Here is a 19560-nt window from a genome sequence, read left to right on the forward strand (position 1 = left end):
GCTCTTTGCCACATTCTTCGTGGCAGCTGGGTAGCTGTATAGTTTCCTACTATTATAAAAAATGCCTCAGAGAATCAGCATGAACTTGTATCTCTTCCCCTTCATTTGTATAGGCATTCCTTTTTTTTTTTTTGCCACACCCTGGGGCATGCAGGATCTTAATTCTCTGACCAGGGATCAACCTTGTGCCCCCTGCAGTGGAAGCGAGCTGTGTTAATCACTGGACAGCCAGGGAGTTCCTGTTCAGGGATTCCCGTGTGACATATTTCCAAGTGGAGAATTTCCAAAATGAGGTGTATGCCGATTCTATTTTTATTTACTTCACTTATAAGAAATGCAACTTATTTTTTGCATAATAAAGCCTCCCATGGTTCACACTTTTAGAGGCCTCCAAATCAACCCAATGCACGGTCTCTCCCAAGCCCTCTCTGGAGACGAGCAACCGATTTCTTGTGTGTTCTCTGGCAATCTGGACTAGCAGGTAGGAGCAACCGAAACATTCATTTTCTGGCTCTTCTAGCCAGTGGCAGCTTGCTCTATATTTTTATGAGCAGCTTTATGGAGGTATGATTGAGTTTGGATATGCGCATACACTTGGGAAAGAATCACGACAAGGTAGCAGGCACTCGTCACCTCCAGGAGTTTTCTGTGTCCCTTCAGTTTTCTCTGTGTCACGTGTATGTGTGGTAAGGACCCTTCAACAGATCTGCCCTCTTAAATGTCAGTGCATGGTAGAGTGTCAGTAATCACAGGTGCTTTGTTCTACAGAAGGTCTCTAGAACTTACTCTGCCTTATTCTGTAGATTACTTTTTTTATCTGACAATGTATCTTGCAGGTTATACCAGGAGAAAAAACCTTCTATCCTTTTTTTCTTTTTTTAAATAAGTCTTTATTGAATTTGTTACAGTATCGCTTCTGTTTTATGTTTTGAGCTTTTGGCTGCAAGGTATGTAGGATCTTAATAACTCCTGGGTCAGGGATCAGACCCACACCTGCTGTGTTGGAAGCATGGAGTCTTAACCTCTGGACCACCAGGGAAGTCTCTCATCGATTTGTATGGCTGCATAGTACTCCCCTGAGGAATGCCATCATTTTCTCAGTCGGTCTCTTATTGGCTATGTAGAATGTTTCTGGTCTTTTGGGGTGCCCATTTTATTTTTATTTTTTAGTGGGGTGCCCATTTTAAACTGCGACTAAACTGCCAAAGTGCCCCCTCCAAAAAATACGTGGCATGTCAGTGATTGTACCAACTCATTTCTTGCCAGTTCACCAGCACGAATGACACTGCATCGGAAGAGGCTGGGCAGGACACAGCCGTCTCGAGGCACCTTGCTTCTGAAGGCAAGGAGAAAGCCCTCTGGGCTTGGAGATGGGCAAGGTCTGGGTTTTTCCAATGTGGGAGTGTTCGGAACAGCACATGTTGGGGGGCAGCTGGTGGCTGTTGGTTTCCCTATCAGAATGAGATAATAAGGTTGTCACCCTTATGGCCTAGTGTGTAAGGGTTCAGTGAACTCAGGCAGGAAGTGCTTAGCAGTGTCTAAGACATTTATTTTTATTATTGCTTTTTCAAGGATGATTTATTTTTTAAAAAAAATTTTATATTTTTGGATGCACCGCACACAGCATGCAGGATGTTAGTTCCCCAACCAGGGATTGAACCTACGCCCCCTGCAGTGTAAGCACAGAGTCTTAACCACATCAGGGAAGTTTCTCCAAGAATGATATATTTTTAAATTAAGTTTTACAGGCAGGCACCAGCTCTGACAACCAGTCAGCCTCCCAGCTCTCATTCTGTGTCACGTGCTTGTATAAACTGCACCCATAAACCATAAAAAGTAATTTATCATTTCCGATTCTTTTAAAAAAGTGACAGGAGAACCTAAAGACACTTATTAAGCAAACTGAAGGCTGGACCTTCCAAGGCTTTTATGAGCTTTTCCGTTTAATCATTTACAGTTACTTTGCTTGCAACTCATCTGGCAGCAGTTTTTAAGGCAACTCACTTTTATTCTTTCCAATGCAGGCAACACGCTTTGCATACAAACAACTCACTTTTAATATTTGATTCATTTGATAGGGTGAAGTTATTAACTGAGGCTTAACTGGAATAAACAAGTTTGGTAACAGACAAGCTACTCCTCAGGAAGTATACAGATAGGAGCCGAATTGCTTAGTCATAATAGTAGCCAGCTAGGCTGGGCAGATTTTACAGATACGATGAACCATGTCTTACAAATTGGCAAATTGGGTAAGCTAGATGGTTTCGGAGAGCTGTACTGTACTAATTACAGTAGTTACTAATAGAATTTCACCCTGTGTTTTCATTTCTCATTCTGAAATGTTGCCATTTTGCTCATGCTGGAGTGGATCCTGGCACACCTTTCTCCATGCTTATACAAAATCCTAGGAATTCATACCAACACATTGTCCTGATGGGATCTGAAGTATGAGAAGGCATCAACTAGGTGGAGAACAGAAAGAGCACAGAAGAGATCAGTCTAGAGATAGCAGCAGGGGTCCCACCATGTGGGGCCTTAGAGGAAGAGTTTGTAATTAATTCTAAGGGCACTTGGAAGCCATTGGAGTATTTTTTTAAAAAAACATTTTCTTTTCTATTTTTATTTATTTCTGGCTGCACTGAGTCTTCATTGCTTTGTGCGGGCTTTCTCACTGCGGTGGCCTCTCGCTGCAGAACACAGGCTCTAGGTGTGGGCTTCCGTTGTTGCAGCACGCAGGCTCAGTAGTTGCGGTGCACGGGCTCAGTTGTTCTGCGGCATTGTGAAATCTTCCCCGAACGGGTATCAAACCTGTGTCCCCTGCACTGGCAGGAGGACTCTCATCCACTGTGCCACCAAGTAAGTCTCACTGGCGTCTTTTGATGAGTGGAATGAAAGTCAAGGTGACAAGAGTTAGAAGGCTATTAGCCATGCAAGAGATCACAATGGCTTGTACTAAGAATAGTGAGAACTGAGGATTCAGGGAGATTAAGGAGGAGGAGGGGACTTCTGTCCCTACGATTCGCCTTCCTACTACCAGTAGTGGGGTCTCCTGACACAGTCAGGCCTCTGGAGGTAATTGTTGATATCTAGCTGGCTGTCTGGGTCCAGAGAGTAGTGATTCCCTATTTGGCCTCAATCCAGGTCAGATTTGGGGCTCAGGTTGGGGCTCCAGTATGACCTTACCTGGGGCTTCTCCTCCCATCTGATTGCTCCTCATAGATCTGAACTCTAAAGGGATGGAGTATCCCAGTCTCTGTACACACACACCTCCTCATGATGTCATTCATTCTCATGAAACACTGAAGGCTCTCAAAGTGGTATCTCTAGACCTCCCCTCATTTACACTGTTTAGTCAACATTGCAAATGTACCTCTTAGAAACAGAAATAGATTAAGGAGGAGAAGGGGACTTCTTCCCCTACGATTCTCCTTCCTACTGCCAGCAGTGGGGTCTCCTGACATAGTCAGGCCTCTGGAGGTAGCTGTTGATATCTAGCTGGCAGTCTGGGTCCAGACAGTAGCGATTCCCTATTTGGCCCCAATCCAGGTCAGATTTGGAGTTCCATCTCCACCCACCCCACCCTGCTCCTCCCATAGTCATTTCCCTTTCACGAAATGACACCTCTGTACAAGCAAAACTCTTGAAATCACTTCACCCTCTCACTTTCACTCCCCGCACAAGTCCTTTGGGCTTCAGCTTGAAAATAAACTGTGAAAGTGCGTACTTCCACTGTGGCCACACTCCCTGTGATCTAAGCCACCTGTGACTCTCAGCTAGCTTATTGCCATAGTCTCCTATCTGCCCTCCTGCTCCACTAGCCCTTACCTCATATTCAACACAGCAGCTGGAGGGATCTTTAAAAATAAGATGTTACTATTTCAAAAGTTTGCATATGGTAAGAATTGCAAATAGTCTACAAGAACAAACTGAGTCTCCTTTCCATGTCTTTGACTTTTCCATCTGCTGTCTTCTGAGAGGTGACTCTGGATCCGGCTTCTGTAGACTTGTAGAGACACTGTGGGCATGACTCTGCATTTATGAATGATTTGTTTAAAATGTAAATGAGACTTTGTCCCTTCCTTGATAAAAACCTTTTAATGGTTCCCCAGCAAAGTGAGACTAAAATCCAAATTCCATCGCGAGGCTATAGGACCCTGCTTGTGGCACCTGGCCACTCTGCTTCCTCAGCTCCCCTTCACCCTCACTCTGCTCCAGTCGTGCTGCACCGCGCCGCCACCCCCCCCCCCCCCACCTCCACCCCCCGCCCCTTGCTTTCCTTCCATTCTCAGGATTTGCGCCCTGGCTGGTCCCTCATCTTAGCACACTCTTGCAGCCTATGTGGACTTGCAGGCTGCCTAAAGATCACTTTCCTGAGTTCTCACGGTCATCATCCCATTCGCTCTATTTGTAATATATCACAGAATGCGATTATTTATTTTCTCCAGTGGGGCTGGTCTCTTTGATCACCACTATTGATGCCCAGCACAGAACTGGAAATGGCACTAATAATGATTTTAAAAGGAGAAAAACTATCATTTAGGTCGTCACTGTGCCAAATACCGATCTAATAGTTTATCAACTCATTTGATTCTCATAGCCATTTTAGGGTTAGCTAGTATCCACATTTAAGAAACAAGGAAACTGAAGCAAGAAATGTTATACACAACTACTAGCATGTGAATACGCAGTCCTTTAATCGGAGAGTGAATGAACGAATCAATGAATGGCGCTGAGAGTCGAGTGGCAAGGAGAAGTAGAAGCAGGCGGGCGGAGCCTAGGTAGCGGGAGCCAATGGGTACACAGCCGTGGGACCGCCCGCTCCGCCCAAGCCGCGCGGAGGCCGCTGGGAGTTGTGGTCCCTCTCCCGCCTGGCCACGTCACTGCCTTGAAACCCTAAGTCCTCTCCTGAGTTTCTGGAACGATCCGTATTTCCGAACCTCTAGGTCGGTTCCCTTGCCTCCAGGCCTATTATTCCTTCCTCCCTCTCTTTCTGACGCGTCCCGACGTAGTCTCCCGGTTCCGCCGCCCGGCATGCCCTCCCAGGCCCGGAACCCGCTTGGTATCACCCTCTACGTTCATTCCCCGCCCCGTCTCCCTCCGGTGTGGCCTCCCAGCCCCGCCCCCTGAGGTTTCTTTCACGTCCTCTCAGCCCCTCCCTTTCGTGCGCGTGCGGCCCATGGCCCCGTCCAATTGCCGAGTTCCCCGCCCCACACACCCTTTCCCTGGCCCCCCCCGGCCCTATTTGGTACGCCCCGGCCACGCCCCCTCGCGGACGCGGTTGGTACGCGCCGCGCTCCCCTGCTCGCCGCAGTGGTTCGGCCGCGGCGACCCCTCTCCGGAGGCGCGTCCCCTGCGCTTGGTACAGCCCGGCCCGTCTCCCCCGGAGCCGCGCGCCCGCGCCCCTCAGTCGGCGCAGCCTGCAGCCCCCCGTGCGGCCCGTGGCAGCCCCCCAGCCCGCTCGGCTCGCGCCCGCCATGGTCCGTCCGCGCCGCGCCCCGCACCGCTCCGGCGCTGGGGGCCCCCTCGGGGGTCGAGGCCGCCCCCTGCGGCCCTTCACGGCGCGCGCCGCCCGCTCGCGCTCCTGGCCGGCCAGCCCTCGGGGCCCGCAGCCGCCGCGGATCCGGGCTCGCTCGGCCCCTCCCATGGTGAGCCCCCCGCCCTTTTTCCAGAGCTTTCCACGGCCCCGCCCCCGCCTGCCCCTCCCCCGGGCTGGCGTCTTTGTCCCCGGCTCCCACCCCCTCGGGGGTTTCTCCGGTGACCCGAAGGGTGGTCCCGCCTGGGACCCGCTTCCCCCGTGAAACCCCCTGGGTGGTACGCGCCGGGCTCTCCCCTTTGTTTCGCGTTCGGGATGGGGTGGCGGGGGTGGGGTACGGGGGCGGCAAGGGCTCAAATTACTGCTGACTCCGCGGCCTGATTTGAACGCTGGGTGGGGGGCGGGCGGACGGTCGGCGTGTACTGTTGTTTTTCCAATTGGAAAGTTGCTCTCCCCGCGCTGGGAAGCTGGAGATGGGGGAGGGGCGGGGGCGACGGCGAGGGGCCCCGCGTCTCGCACTCGGGCGCCCAGGTGTTGCCCCCGGGGGCTTCAGCAGGGCGCCCGTGGCGTGTGTGCCCGGGTTCGTTTGCGCGCTTGCCCAGGTGCGGGATGTCCCCACTGATCGCGGCAAGCCCAGATCTTAAGCATAAACATAGCTTCGCAGGGACGCTAAGTTAGACACGCTTACCCAGACCCACAACCTGTACATACTTCTCAAAAATCTTCCTAAGGTTTTTGGGGCGGTAAATTCACACATCCCAACGTTTAAAAACACGCACAGCTAAACCGTGACACGCTTGTTCAGATGCGCCGTTTACCCTGACCTGGGGCTAATTAATAAATACCCTGCCTCACCGTTGTACGTGGCGGCGACCTGTGGCAGCTGCACACCAGCCTTAAGCAGGTTTCCTTGATGTTAGAGTCAGATGCCCGGACTCTGAACACCTCTCTGCTCTTAAACATTACCCTTCACTCCATTGCTTCCCAGTTTCTTAGCGTTCATGGCCTCTTGTTCACAAGCGTCTCCTGGGTCCTTAAACGTCCGTCTTAAGGCTTTCATCTTTTTTCCAAGTACTAAATAGGCTTCCTATGCAGTGACTAGCAAAACACATGTGGGAGGCACGGCCAGGTTTTACAGACACGCCTGTCCAGATGTGCGGTTTCCTTTTAGGATTGCATTTAGGTCTAGTCCTTAAAGGTGACCCTCCACCTTGATGCTCATCCTGCATTCGGTGAGACCTGGGCTTAAGCTGCTCTGATCTTCACCCCCTAGATTAAAACGTGGTTAGTCTGATGACAAGAAATATAGCAGGTGTCCCTGGTGCTCGCGTTACCTGGGTCCTTAAGTGCGTTTGTCTGGGTGCCAGTTGTGTGATCTAACTAGTTTCTTGGATGGTACGGGCTCTGGCTGTGGTGCCTATGCAGTCTATCTCCATCTCAGGAACACACACCACCATGTTCTTAGAGCGGGAAGCTCTCTGCCTTTCTTCCTGATGTCACTGGATTGTCTGAATCCCAGAACCACCTGCCTACATGGAGAACACGCTTGCTCAGATTTCTTTGCCTTTTAAGCTCTTGCGAAATATAGTTTTTCCTGCCTCATATTCTGGGGCAGAAGACACCTGTGTGCTTTATAGGAAATTTGGAAAAATTACTCAGTAGTAAGATGAAAAGTAATAACCACTTTATTTTTTCTGGCTGCCTGGAGGCACCTACTAGAGAGGTTTCCGAGAGTTTCCTGCTGCCCCGCAGTCCAAAACTCTCCCTTGTTCTGAGATGCTCTTGGTGTGTGTGTTTAAAGGTGACTGGACAGTGCCCCAGAGCAGGATGTGTCCTGCTTGGCTTTCTTCTGCCAGCATTCTGGTGTTTTGCAGACGCTCTCAAGTCACTGTGTTTGGGAGACCCTCCGTTTGTTGTCTGGCTCCCGGTTCCCAGAGAGTTCTGTTCGCTGTGCTTCCGCTCGCTTCCTCCCGCCTCCCTAGGGTCAGCCTGAAGTGGCTGCAGCCTGGGCTGCGTGAGGGAGGGCTGGAGCCCGCCTGGCGGGAGCTGAGGAGAGCCTGGATTCTGTCTCCAGGGCCAGGGGAACCGTGGAAAAGAGTTCTGTGCTTGGGCGAGATGGGGCAAGCTGGTGTGCCAGCCACACAGAGCCCAGTCTGGCTGTGCATCGTGGGGTGTTCTGAGGCGGCTCTGGAGCCCCAGAGAACTGCTTCTGAGCCGCGTCTCAATAGAGGGACCCAAAATGATGATCCTGGGAGGATGAGTGGGGCGCATCTCTTGAAGGGGAGGGCATGGCAGGCCATGGCAGAGCCTGGCCCGAGCAAAGGCTGGAGGGGAAGCAGCTGGTCGCTTTCAGGGACCAGCGTTGAGAGGACAGGCGGGCCGGGCAGAAAAGGACGTGAGGGCCACCCAGTCCGAGTCTCAGCTCTGGAAGAAAGGGTTTGGAGACTGCCCGGGGCTATTTGCCACAGGGGGCCTGGGTTCTGGAGGTTGGGGTGTCCCTTCTGAGGTGGGTCAGAGGCAGCTCCTCAGTCACTTCCCCCTCTCCCACAGCAAGGTGCTCGGGTCTTCGGGGCCTTGGGCCCCATCGGACCCTCCTCACCTGGACTCGCCCTCGGGGGCCTGGCCGTCGGTGAGCACCGGCTCAGCAACAAGCTGCTGGCCTGGAGCGGCGTCCTGGAGTGGCAGGAGGTGAGTGCCCGCGGCCAGCACCCTGGGAGTCTGCGGGGTGGGGGCTGATTCAGGGGTCCCGCAGGTGGGCAGCCAGCCTGCACAGCTGGGCCGTGTCCAGAGACCCCTCTGCCCCCACCACAGAAGCGCAGACCCTACTCGGACTCCACCGCGAAGCTGAAGCGGGCCCTTCCCTGCCAGGCCTACGTGAACCAGGGGGAGAACCTGTGAGTGCGGGCAGGGTGCGAGGGTGGGCGGCGGAGGGGGTGCGCCCCCCTGACCCTCTCCTCCTGCAGGGAGACTGACCAGTGGCCGCAGAAGCTGATCATGCAACTGATCCCACAGCAGCTGCTGGTGAGACCCCACCCTCGCCTGCCCGCCCACCCCGGCCATGAGCACCTGCCCAGCCCTGACCCTGCTGCCCCCATGTCGCCCCCAGACCACCCTGGGCCCCCTGTTCCGCAACTCCCAGCTGGCGCAGTTCCACTTCACCAACAGAGACTGTGACTCCCTCAAGGGGCTCTGCCGGGTCATGGGCAACGGCTTCGTGAGTGGGCAGGGGTGATGGGGGCGGGCGGGGACAGAGGCCCTGGGAACACCGTGGTGACCAAGTAAAGTGGTAGGCAGAGCTCTGCTGGGACAGTCGAGGTGGGTGGCAGGGTCCTGGGAGACCTCCGGGGACATCCCCCGTCCCTGTGAACTGGGGTCTCACTGCTTAGAGGGGACAGCAGAGGAACCCAGCCCTCCACCAGGCCAGGCCGGGGCAGGCATGGAACACAGGAGCAAAGGGAGGGGCCTGGGCCCACCCTCCCGGGGAGCCAGGAGCTTGTTGGGGCCGCAGCCCCTGGCAGGGACCTGGAAGTGGGGGTGACGGGAAAGAGCTGGAGCAGGGAATAGTCCTCATCTGCAGTCCCCTGCGGGGAGCCAGGGCGTTTCTGTAAAACCGAGGCAGTGGTCTCAGAGCAGTGAATGCTCAGTAAACTCGAGCTGGTGAGGTTGTTAAGAGTCAGGGTTCAGACACAGCTGGCGTGGGCACGTTTCCAGCGGCTGCCTAAGGGAAGCTGCCTGGAGGGCTCCGCTCTGAGGTCTCCCAGTCGTTGGTCCCCTTTGGGACAGCCTGCCTCCCAGCTACGGTCTTCAGGGGGTGCTGTGTGGCCCTCCCCTTCCTCTTGGGATTGTGACAAGTGTGGGGTCTTTCTCCTGCCTGGTCACCCCTGTGTTCAGCACTGTTTGCTGAGAGCGCCTGCTCCACCCCAGTGGGGACAGGGACACCTGTGAGGCTCAGGTTCTCCTGTAGTCCAACCCAGGAGGCAGTAGCTTCTCATACAACAGGCGTTTATGTGGCACTTGCTGTGTGCACTGTTGTTATGCCATTGTACAGATGGGGTAACTGAGGTGCAGAGGTGACTTGCCTTGGGTCAAAGCTAGGAGGACGCAGAGCTGGGTCTGTTCACAGGCTCTAGTCTGCTGTCTCCCCCAGGTGTGGTGGCCTCCGTCCACTGGGCCCAGGCTCCAGGGACAGGGCCAGCCTGGGGTGGGGGGTGGGGCAGGGGAGACGGAGCCCTCTCAGGACCCTCACCCCCCAACGTGGGGCCCATCCTGACCCCAGCTTCACCGTGGGGGCGACACCGAGGTGCGGGTCTCAGGCCGCAGCGGCCCTGGGTTTCTGCCCCTTGATGTCCCCCCTCCCGCAGGCGGGCTGCATGCTCTTCCCGCACATCTCCCCGTGCGAGGTGCGCGTGCTCATGCTGCTGTACTCGTCCAAGAAGAAGATCTTCATGGGCCTCATCCCCTACGACCAGAGCGGCTTCGTCAACGCCATCCGGCAGGTCATCACCACCCGGAAGCAGGTGTGCCCCGCGGCTGCCGCTCGCCCTGAGGCTCTGCAGGGCCCGTCGGGAGCTGGACGGGTTTGCTGGCACAGCAGTCTGGCGGGCGGGGTGTGCACGCGCCATGGCTTCCACCTCACCAGCGGTTCACAGCGTCCCCTTCACCTGAAAGTGTCCCAGCTGAGGGCATGGGGGCAGCGGGGCTGGGCCAGCGCTGGGGAGTCGCCAGGCCTGTGGGCAGCCTGGAAACACTAGACCGGAAGGGGTCCGAGGCGGGGCTGGGCCCTGGGGCAGCCTCCAGGTTCCCAGGCTCCTCTGGCGAGCCTGGGGCACCAGCCCACCTGTCTCCTCCCACAGGCAGTGGGACCTGGCGGCGTGGCGGGCCCCGTCCAGATCGTCAACAACAAGTTCCTGGCGTGGAGCGGAGTCATGGAGTGGCAGGAGGTGAGGTCAAGGGGACCTTGGGACCAGTGCTTTGTCACTGACCCAGGGCGCCTCCCATTCCTGACCTGACCCTTTTCCCCCCAAAAGCCCAGGCCTGAGCCCCACAGCCGGTCTAAGCGGTGGCTGCCCTCGCACATCTACGTGAACCAAGGGGAGATCCTGTGAGTGGCGGTCAGGGGGCGGGGCTGGCAGGCAGGGGCGGGGCTGGCGAGAGCCCCGCCTCCTGACCCGCGGGCGCCTCCCTGCAGGAGGACCGAGCAGTGGCCGCGGAAACTGTACATGCAGCTCATCCCGCAGCAGCTCCTGGTGAGCGGGGAGGGGCGCTGCCTGTTATGCACGTGGAGGAGCGTGGGGTGCTGCAGGCCTGGCTTCAAGGGGGTCAGAGCTGGGGCGAGGTGGGGGGTCACCGTGTGGCTACCGGGTGGCCTCATGGAGCTGCCCCCGGACCCTGCAGACCACGCTGGTGCCGCTCTTCCGGAACTCCCGCCTGGTGCAGTTCCACTTCACCAAGGACCTGGAGACGCTGAAGAGCCTGTGCCGGATCATGGACAACGGCTTTGTGAGTGGGGCGGGGCCCGCGCCGGGCTGACGACCCCAGATAGAGCGGCTCGGGGCGCAGGAACCGAAACGAGGCAGAGGGGAGGTTCCCCCAGAACCGGCCGTGGGGAAGCATGCAGTGCGGTGTGCCTGGACCTCACTTGTCCTGACCCCAGTTCACAGATGGGGAAACTGAGGCTCAGAGGCCGTGCCCGCATGTGCTGGGCCTCTGGCTCCTCCTGTGCTGTCGGGGTTACCCCTGCTCCCAGGCTCTAACCTGACCCGTGTCCTCTCCCTTCCCTGGGATGGGGTCTGTCTGCCTCCAGCCCGCGCTCTTAAACCCCCGGTGCTCATCTGCTGCGTGTCTCGATTGGTTCCTCTGCTCTGCAGGCCTCAGTCTGTCTGTCTGGAAAGTGAGGGCGTCGGGCTCCTGAAGCCACAGCTGTCCCTGTCCGCCTTTGGGTGTTTGCTCTACCGGGTCCCGCTGTCCCCAGCTCAGCATTTCTTTCTAAATCAGCTGAAGGCGTCATAGTTGTGCCTTCATGCTTTTGAGGGGCTGGTTGTGTATGCCTTTTGTGATGAAGAGTTGAAGAGCTCAGAGTTCCCTTGGAGGCCTTCTTGTGAGCCCCTGCAGGCTCTTGGCCCCGGTGGGTGCTGGAAGTGCCTTCCCCTGGCCCTGTCACCAGTGACCTCTTGTGATGGCACATAGCCAACGGTGGCACAGCCCCTTCTGAGACCCAGTGGGGCCTCAAGCTTTCAGCCTGGGAGACAGGGACAGTGACCCCCAGGCCTGCAGAGGGCGAGGATCCTGTGAGATGGGTCGGGAGGCGCTTGGTGCCTGTGGGTGCTGTGATGCTGAGCCACGGGGTGCGTCGCCTGCCCAGCCTCCCTGCTCTTGGCTGCCTCTAGGATTTCCCAGTGGAGGCAGCCCTGGGGCCCCGCCGCCTCTATCCTAGCGTGGGGAGGCTTGTGTGTGGTGCTGTGTGTCACGGCTATGGCTGGTCCTGGGCGCTCGCCCGGCCGGTGTGGGGGGGTCACAGGATCACCAGAGCATGCTGGGAGGACACTTGGGCAGGTGCTTCTGTCTTGGGTCCCCTTGTGGGAGTGGTGACAGGCCTGGGGACGGCCCGGAACGCTCTGTCCTCTGGACGCGGGCTCTCGAGGGGAGGAGTGAGCTGAGGGCCAGCCGTGACCGTGCTCTGCACTGCCAGGCTGGCTGCGTGCACTTCTCCTACAAGGCCTCCTGTGAGGTGCGCGTGCTCATGCTCCTGTACTCCTCGGAGAAGAAGATCTTCATCGGCCTCATCCCTCACGACCAGAGCAATTTCGTCAATGGCATCCGGCGTGTCATCGCCAACCAGCAGCAGGTGCTCCAGCGGAACCTGGAGCAGGAGCAGCAGCAGCGAGGGGTAAGGGCCCCCCTCGCCACGCCCCTTCTCCCCTCCCCGCCTCCGCCCAAGGCTCACTCCTCCGTGCTGTCCTTCCCCACAGATGGGGGGGTAGTGGGCCCCCCCCCCCCCCGGGGCCGGGCCTCTCCAGGAGTCACAGATGAGGCCCCTGCGAAGACTGGTGAGTGGCAGCCGGCCTAGGGCAGGAGGGCCCCGTGGACACGCCTGCGGTTGGGAGGTGGTGTGACCCTGGCCTCCAGGAGACCAGAGAGGGAGAGGCCCGCCTGCCCCCGCTGAGCCCCCGGGAGGCTTCCGGCCTGGGGCGGAGTGCGGGGGCCGCCCACCCAGTCCCTCTGCCCCCTCCCCGCAGGTCAGATGCTTCTGAGCAGGGGCCTCTGGGGACTGCGCCTGCCCAGCGAGATGGAGGACCACGTCCTGAGATGTCTCTGAGGACAGCCCCCACCCTGTACGTTTCCCCAATAAAGTCTTTTAAAAGCCCTCCGGCCACTTGGCTCTGTTCAGACTCCCGGCTCTGGAGAGGCCAGGCCACTCTCACCTGAGCTGGGAGAGGGTGCCACCGTGCACGGAGCTGCCCAGCCTGGGCAGTACCTGCTGCTCCAAGTGTTCCAGGGTTTTTCCTGCAGCTGCTCCCAGGCTGCCCTCCCTGCCCTGTGGCTTCCACGGGCCTCATTCAGCTAGAAGCAGACACGAGGCAGGGCCAGGCAAGTTCCAGCTGCCACCACCATAAACCTCTCCAACCCAGGAGAGGCAGAGGCCCCCCAGGGGGGCAGAGTCCCCAGTAGCACCTTCCTGGTACCTTGGGCCCAACGGGTCTGTGCTGCTGGCCTGGCTGGGTGAACCACCCTTCTCTCCAGCAAAATGGTGGCCAAGAGTTAGGAGAAATAGCATTTATTGTGGGAAGGGGCGAGGGCCAGTAGGGCAGGGTGGCTCAGCCCTCTGAGAACTGGCGGTACAGCCGCTCGAGCTGCGGCACCACGTGCAGCTGAAATGGGATCTCCAGGACGGCTGCAAAGCCTTCGGCCAGCGTGGGGGCCTCGAACTGCTTCCTGGCGGCAGAGGATGCAGGCTAGAGGCGAGACCCAACCATTGGGCTCAACCTATGTCCCCCCACCTCACCCTGCGGCCCCCACCTGTAGCTGTAAATGACGACGTCGGACACGGGCATGTGGGAGGAGTCTGTCATCTCCCGGAACTGCGGGGGCAGAGGTGGGGCCGGTGAGGCCAGGGCTTGGTGGGGTGTTGGGGGCTGGAGGGGCTCGGGGGGTTCACTCACCCGGTTGTTGTGGCGCGCCTGCTCCAAGGTGGCACTGAAGAGGAAGCAGCGGCAGGGCACACCCGCATCCCGGGCACACTTGATGTACCTTGGGGAGGGGAGGATGGGGAGCTTGGTAAAAGGCCTGGAGCCGCCCTCTAGGGGCCTTCCCTGGGACCCCAGTACCTGGCCCGGCTCTGGACGTCGGGGTTTGTGTTGTCAATCACGACCGGTTTCCTCTGCTTCAGGGCCGCCTCACATGCAGTCACACAACGCTGCCATGAGCCCAGAGTGTCCTGGAGACCCAGAGAGAGAGATCAAGGATGGGGCTTGGGACACCCAGGGGCACAGGGACCCAGAGCCGGCGGGGGGACACCGAGGCAGAGTGATGGAGAGTCAGAAAGCACAGCCGTCTAGGGGTTGGGGGGGCACTGAAGACCACGTCCTACCCTGTTCACGTGGACGTATCCGGCTGACACGAGATGCTCCCGGAGGAAGGTGGACTTCCCGGCTGTGAAGGGCGCAGGGTGAGTGGGGCCTGAGGAGTCAGAGAGGGGCTGGGGCTTCTGGGGGTCAGGGAGTCTCACCCCCAGGAAATCCCACGGCGACGACCACCTCTGGGTCTGAGCTTAAGAGGGAGCTGGACTCGGGGAGGCAGAGAGGCCCAGAGCGGGCGATGCTTCTCTGGGAGGGACAGACAAGATGAGAGAAACCCGGCCCCATCCCTGTGCGTCCCCGCCGCAGGCCTCATCGGGTCAAAGGCTGCGAGCTCAAAGGGCCCCATCCATGTGTGCCCCCCACCCAGCCCTGCAGGCCTCACCGGGTCAAAGGCTGGGAGCTCGAAGCGGGCCGCAGGCCACTTGAGAAAGAACTCCTCTGGTGTGGTGAAGGGCAGGCCCAGGTTCAGGGCGAACTGGGGGGGCGAGGGAGCAAGTCAGGTGGGGTGGGGTGGGGGCGGGCTCCGGTGTCTGGACCGGGTGGGGCACTCACCAGGCGGTCTGCACAGGAGAAGTCTTTCTTCTTGCGCCCAGGGGCCCAGTTGGCTGGGCGTCCCGCTGCGTCTGGAACACGGAGCCCCGTCTCCACCAGCATCCTTAGGAGCGGCCCATCCGCATCAGCGCCCAGCACCCCCCCCCCCCCCCAGCCCCAGGCCCTTACCTCCCACAAAGATGCTGTCCCTGATGGAAATGGGCACGCCCTCGTTGGCCTGGGCAGGGACACATGACAGGCAGTAAGGAACCCAAGCCCACATCTGTCGCACTAACAGGTTCCGCCAGGAGGTCGCTCTGTCGGTGCCCCGCCCTAGGCCTGACCTCTAGCCTCTCAGACCTCAGCCACTTCTCAGCCGCTTCACCGCCTGTTCCACAAGCGGCCGCCAGAGGGCGCCCGCTCCCACCTGACGCGGCTCCGGACCCCACAGAGTCTGACCTCGCATTGCCCCCTCGCCAGCTCAGCGGTAGCCACACAGGCCTCCTCCCTGCCCGCGAAAATACCGGACTCCATCCATCTCAAGATCCTTGCATTTGCCGTTACTCTGCTCTTTCCTTAGATGACACACGGCTCCCTCACTCACCACCTTTAAGCCTTTAATCAACACCCGGCCGTTCCCTCACTGTTTACACATCGGTCAACACACTTAAACGAGGGCCCGGGCGCAGGCAGGTCTGTCTTGTCCACTAATACGTTCAGCTCAAGAAGCTTTGTTTGTTCTGAAGAACAAACCCATGAATGAATCCACAGGTGATTTCTCTCCGGACCACTCTGGTTTCCCGAGTTTAAAAGCATTGGCCTCAGCCACCAGCACCAGGACATGATAGCAAAGAAACTGAGGCGGCCAGGCCTGGGGAGGGGGTGACAGGGAAGGTCATGGAGCAGAGACCTGGAGTGGGCAGGCGGGCAGGGAGCCCTGGGAGTCGGAGGCTCACCTGCTCTTGCAGGTGGTCCCACATGCCGCTCACCGGCTTCCGGTACAAGCCTGCGTGCGTGGCCACCAGCACCTGTGGGTGGGGCCGGGGTCAGACACCGTCCTTGACTCTTGCTCTGACACCCAGAGTCCTACAAAGGCACCTGAATCCCAAGGACACTACGCCAACGCTCACCAAGGTGAGCACCGCTTGCAATGCATCTGTCGGCATAACCACGCCCGGGGCCCCCATCCACTCTCCAACTGGCTCACCATGTCACACCTTCTCCCCGGGTCTCTGTTTCCTCCTTTCTGGCCCACCACGCAATCTCTGGCCTCTGTCTCAGCCTCTCTGTCCCTCTACATAGTCCTTCAGCCTCCCATGCAGCCATACCTGAAAGGGGACCCCCAGCTTCTCCACCACAGCCTCCACCTTCGCTTTGAACTCCTCCGCTCGCAGCTTTCCGCGCCCGATGCCCATCTGGTTGGTGAAGATCACCAGCTGTGAAGGAGATGGGGTGTCACCCCGGCCTTTCCTCATCAGGCCCGGGCCCGCCTTGTGAGCCGGCCCCTACGGAGTACACACCTTGTAACCCTCAGCGGCCAGTTCCCGGAGTTTCCGCGGAATCTCTAGGTACAAGATCCTAGTGCGGGCGAGGAAGCGCAAGGTGACCTGGGGCCCGGATGCACCTCACCACCCTCTCCTACTGCCTTCAATCACCTCCAGTCACTGGGGCTAGTGGGGAAGACCTTCCCAGAACGTGTGGTGATGAGGGTCCCGTCCAGATCAAAACCAGCCACCTGGCGTCACCCAGAAAAAAGAGCAGCACTGTTACACCTCTGGGCCACCTAGCTCGCAGGCTGGTTCGCGTCAATTCTGCAAGCTGGGACTATGAGCGCCCGCCCCTTACAGATGGGGAAACCGAGTCACAGCTGGCCTACCCATGTTCTGTAAGGACAGGATGCCACCCGGACAGCAGAGTGAAATCTTCTCTACCACCTCCCACTCCTCCTGAGCCCCTCAGTATTTCAATCTTTAAAATGGGTTTTGTATCCGACCCAGCCTCCTTCCATGGCCTATTTTCACTTCAGGGGACTAATAACCATGAAAATCCAAATATGAACTAAGTTTTGTTTGGGTGTTGACTGGACTGTGCTAGAGCTGTCTTCAGCTTGGGCCTCACCTTGCCCCGAGGCTTCACACCAGGTGCTGTGAACACCAGCAGCTTCTCGAAGGTCTCCCAGCCAGGGGATGACTTCCTTATCTGCTTTTTCTGCTGCTCAACATTTTCCTCCTCTCCCTCTCGGGTCACAGGAGGGGTGCTGGGTGGAGTGTCTGGCTGGGATTCTGGAGTGAGGGCCTCTTCCCAGCGCAGGGTCAGCGGGTGGAGGCCATTGACCAAATACAGCGTGTCCCCCACCCTCAGAGCGCCCTTCAAACCCGGTCTCAGCTCCTGGGTCCCGGCAGTTGAGGGGTTAACTCCCAGCTGTAGAGAGGCGGTAACTGGTGCTGGCCCCACCCCCGACAACCTTCTCCAATCAAATAACCCGAAAAAGGACTCGCCTTTCTCCACCAGCCAATCAGACCCTTGAGTCCCGCCTCTTCACCGTGTACCGCCAATCAGGCTCTGGGAAGATTAGCCTCGTCCCGTCTTACCCAATTTAAACGGGGATCAATGTTTACCCGATTGCAGCGGGCCACACCTGTTCCCCTCCCAGTCTGATTTTCCCAATTGGGCCCGTTCCCCGCTGGGTGACAATTCTCCGTACCCTCCATCCTCACCCCCAGTCCTGCTGCCTCTTGTTAAGGAATCGGTACCTGTTTCACTGCCACCGTCCGAGTCTCAGGGTCAGCGACCAGCTCCACTGAAGATTGAAGGGGTGGAGTCAGCATCTGAATCCTTGGGTGACTGCTTCTCTCTTTACTGGGGAGCATGCCCCGCTTCAAACCACAGGATGGGGCCACAGCACCCATTCGGCAGGAGGAAGCAGTTTATTTTCTAAGTAGGACTGGCTCGCTCCTTGACATGCAGGAGCCAGATAAAGGCCTTACAATTGCCTGGGACACTAGTCCTCGCCTAGGGAGACAACAGGTATTTTTCTGTGTAGAAATGGCTTCTCCTTGACAATGTAGGGCCTTGACAAGATGCAGATTCCGGGCTTGGCCCGCTACCACCCATCTCTGCTTAGCAATATGCACTTTTCTCCACAGAACCGGCTCTCTGCTTAACAAGGGTCGTGGCCTCATTCAAGTCTTCGCGGCAACTTGTGAGTATCCTTCTCTGCCCAGTGACAAGTGTCTCGGGATGGACTCCATCCGTTCCCGTTCAAGGTGTCTGGCTAAATCCAGGTCAAGCACCCTTTTTCTTTCTGTGCTCTCCACAGGGGGCACCTACCAACTTCGGGACTGGCCGCACCACACAGTTCCGCATGGTGGCCAAGCATATCCCCTCCTGTCTATCTTTCCAACTGCCTGTGTTCCCGCTCCTTAAGCACGCCACACCACCCGGTCCAGCTCAGGCCCCGCCCCGCCTACCCTGGTTTCGGGAGCACTTCCGGTCGGTAACCTGAGTCAAGGGTCCCCGGCCCAGGACCAGAGCTTGCCCGCCTGGGGGCAGGAAGATGGGAGGCGCTCCCCCAGCGGGGCTCTCCAGCCACAGGCGACCCTGGGCCTCCACCCTGGCCATTCTGGGAGTCGGCCTAAGGGGAAATAGGGAAACAGGTTTGAGTGGCATCTCTCAGTCGCTACAGGAAGTCCCGCCTCCTTCCGCCGTCTCCACTAGGAATTCCTTTCTTCCGCTAAAGGTTCCGGAAGTCCCACCCACTCATCGGCCTCAGGATAGTTTGGTTTCCCAGGCGACGACGCCCCACTCTACCTCTGGGAGCCTCGACCCTGCTTTCCAGGGCAAAGGCCGAAAAATTCGCGCTCTTGCCTCGGCCCCACGCTCACCCCTGCCCACCGCTTGGTTCATTCGCCACTTCCGACCGGGGACGTCTTGCCGGAGGCGCTGTGCCTGCGACTCGGCTGGCTGCTGTCTCTCCGCCCACGGAAATGACTCTTGCTACCGAAGTGGGCGGGGCATTGGCGCAGCTGCAGCTTAAGCCCCGCCCCTTCAGGCCCAGGAACCCTGCGGTACTTCTGCAGCTCTGACCTTCATCTCCTCTGCTGCAGTATGAGACTCAGGCCAGTAGAGGGGAGTGGATTCCATGCTCACAGATTTTCTTTCCGCGTTGAAGTTTTGTTTCATTTCTTTTGCCGGAGATAGTTACAGCGGGAGGAAATTCTCTTTAAGGTTATTGTCAGTTGACGAAATCCCGCCGAGACAGCAGTACTGCAGTTTTCTCATCTAGTGTGAGGATAATCGTTTCCACTTTGTGGGGTTACAAGGAACGTTGAGTTAGTACATGTAAATAATTTGTAAAGGTGTCTAGGTAATAGTTTACCCTGTTGAAGTCTTGTCTGTTGTTAGCATTCCATCGGTGGTGATCTGATGGGAGACGGGGATTCCGCCTTTGCATCCTCAGACCAGAAGCCATTTGTTCTTTTACCTCCAGCTGTCTTAGTCCGAAACCCGGCCTCAGCTGGGGGTTCCTGGCTTTTCCTGGGAACTACGTGGGCTCAGCTGAGAAGGCAATGGCACCTCACTCCAGTACTCTTGCCTGGAAAATCCCATGGATGGAAGAGTCTGGTGGGCTGCCGTCTATGGGGGTCGCACGGAGTCGGACAAGACTGAAGCGACTTAGCAACAGCAGCATGTGGGCTCAGGAGACCGACTCAAAACTATTCTCATTCCGAAATTTACAGCCCTGAAGATTGGGATTCCACTATCACACAGGAATGGAATCTTTTCTTCCACCCTGTGTATCTACCTTTTCTTGTCTGTGAAATGGGGACGAGTTCAATTCCCAACTTCGCGTGGAGAAGCAATGAGACCTGCTCATTTGGCTTCGAAAAATTGTGAATGAATACCCAGAACACACTTCAT

At 57.7% G+C, this 19560-nt stretch overlaps 2 protein-coding genes and 1 long non-coding RNA gene across 8 annotated transcripts; 2 read left to right on the forward strand and 1 right to left on the reverse strand.

The window, feature by feature from the left end:
• Positions 1–5405: 5405 nt before the first annotated feature.
• Positions 5406–12896, forward strand: PTOV1 (PTOV1 extended AT-hook containing adaptor protein). Its single transcript, XM_042232340.1, has 13 exons — positions 5406–5645; positions 8084–8221; positions 8345–8427; positions 8497–8554; positions 8640–8747; positions 9895–10050; positions 10387–10473; positions 10561–10634; positions 10722–10779; positions 10928–11032; positions 12222–12419; positions 12502–12579; positions 12769–12896. Exons 1-12 carry the CDS (start codon positions 5475–5477, stop codon positions 12511–12513), a joined length of 1248 nt encoding a protein of 415 aa, XP_042088274.1. The 5' UTR covers positions 5406–5474; the 3' UTR covers positions 12514–12579; positions 12769–12896.
• Positions 12897–13291: 395 nt separating this feature from the next.
• PNKP (polynucleotide kinase 3'-phosphatase) lies at positions 13292–18638 on the reverse strand. 5 transcript variants are annotated; one of them, XM_027978651.3, is made up of 17 exons: positions 18525–18638; positions 18111–18274; positions 17394–17440; positions 16759–17061; positions 16296–16375; positions 16161–16218; positions 15969–16076; positions 15597–15668; positions 14830–14878; positions 14662–14732; positions 14492–14584; positions 14259–14355; positions 14121–14182; positions 13858–13967; positions 13693–13780; positions 13550–13611; positions 13292–13465 (listed from the first exon to the last, which is right to left on the reverse strand). In XM_027978651.3, the coding sequence occupies exons 2-17, from the start codon at positions 18259–18261 to the stop codon at positions 13348–13350; spliced, it is 1569 nt and encodes a 522-aa protein (XP_027834452.2). In that variant the 5' UTR covers positions 18262–18274; positions 18525–18638; the 3' UTR covers positions 13292–13347. The 5 variants fall into 5 exon arrangements, with proteins under 5 accessions (XP_027834452.2, XP_027834453.2, XP_042088273.1 ...); XM_027978652.3 differs by having other exon boundaries at positions 18451–18638; XM_042232339.2 differs by lacking the exon at positions 16759–17061.
• LOC121816552 (uncharacterized) lies at positions 17292–19559 on the forward strand. Of its 2 annotated transcripts, XR_009596380.1 has the most exons (3): positions 17292–17667; positions 17787–17842; positions 17960–19559. It is a non-coding gene; the product is annotated as an uncharacterized LOC121816552 (long non-coding RNA). The 2 variants fall into 2 exon arrangements; XR_006056234.2 differs by having other exon boundaries at positions 17787–19559.
• The last annotated feature ends 1 nt before the right edge of the window (position 19560 follows it).

The sequence above is a fragment of the Ovis aries genome, chromosome 14, assembly GCF_016772045.2.
Source record: "Ovis aries strain OAR_USU_Benz2616 breed Rambouillet chromosome 14, ARS-UI_Ramb_v3.0, whole genome shotgun sequence".
Taxonomy (NCBI): domain Eukaryota; kingdom Metazoa; phylum Chordata; class Mammalia; order Artiodactyla; family Bovidae; genus Ovis; species Ovis aries.

What these genes read in the sequence shown, in the direction of transcription:
- PTOV1 (XM_042232340.1), top strand. Translation starts at nt 5,475, where the DNA reads ATGGTCCGTCCGCGCCGCGCCCCGCACCGCTCCGGCGCTGGGGGCCCC. An exon ending in TCATCACCACCCGGAAGCAG is followed by an intron (nt 10,051 to 10,386) that starts GTGTGCCCCGCG and finishes CTCCTCCCACAG; the next exon opens with GCAGTGGGACCTGGCGGCGT. An exon ending in GTGAACCAAGGGGAGATCCT is followed by an intron (nt 10,635 to 10,721) that starts GTGAGTGGCGGT and finishes GCCTCCCTGCAG; the next exon opens with GAGGACCGAGCAGTGGCCGC.
- PNKP (XM_027978651.3), bottom strand. Translation starts at nt 18,261, where the DNA reads ATGGCCAGGGTGGAGGCCCAGGGTCGCCTGTGGCTGGAGAGCCCCGCT. An exon ending in GGGACCACCTGCAAGAGCAG is followed by an intron (nt 14,879 to 15,596) that starts GTGAGCCTCCGA and finishes GTCCCTGCCCAG; the next exon opens with GCCAACGAGGGCGTGCCCAT. An exon ending in AGCTCCCAGCCTTTGACCCG is followed by an intron (nt 14,356 to 14,491) that starts GTGAGGCCTGCA and finishes TGTCCCTCCCAG; the next exon opens with AGAAGCATCGCCCGCTCTGG.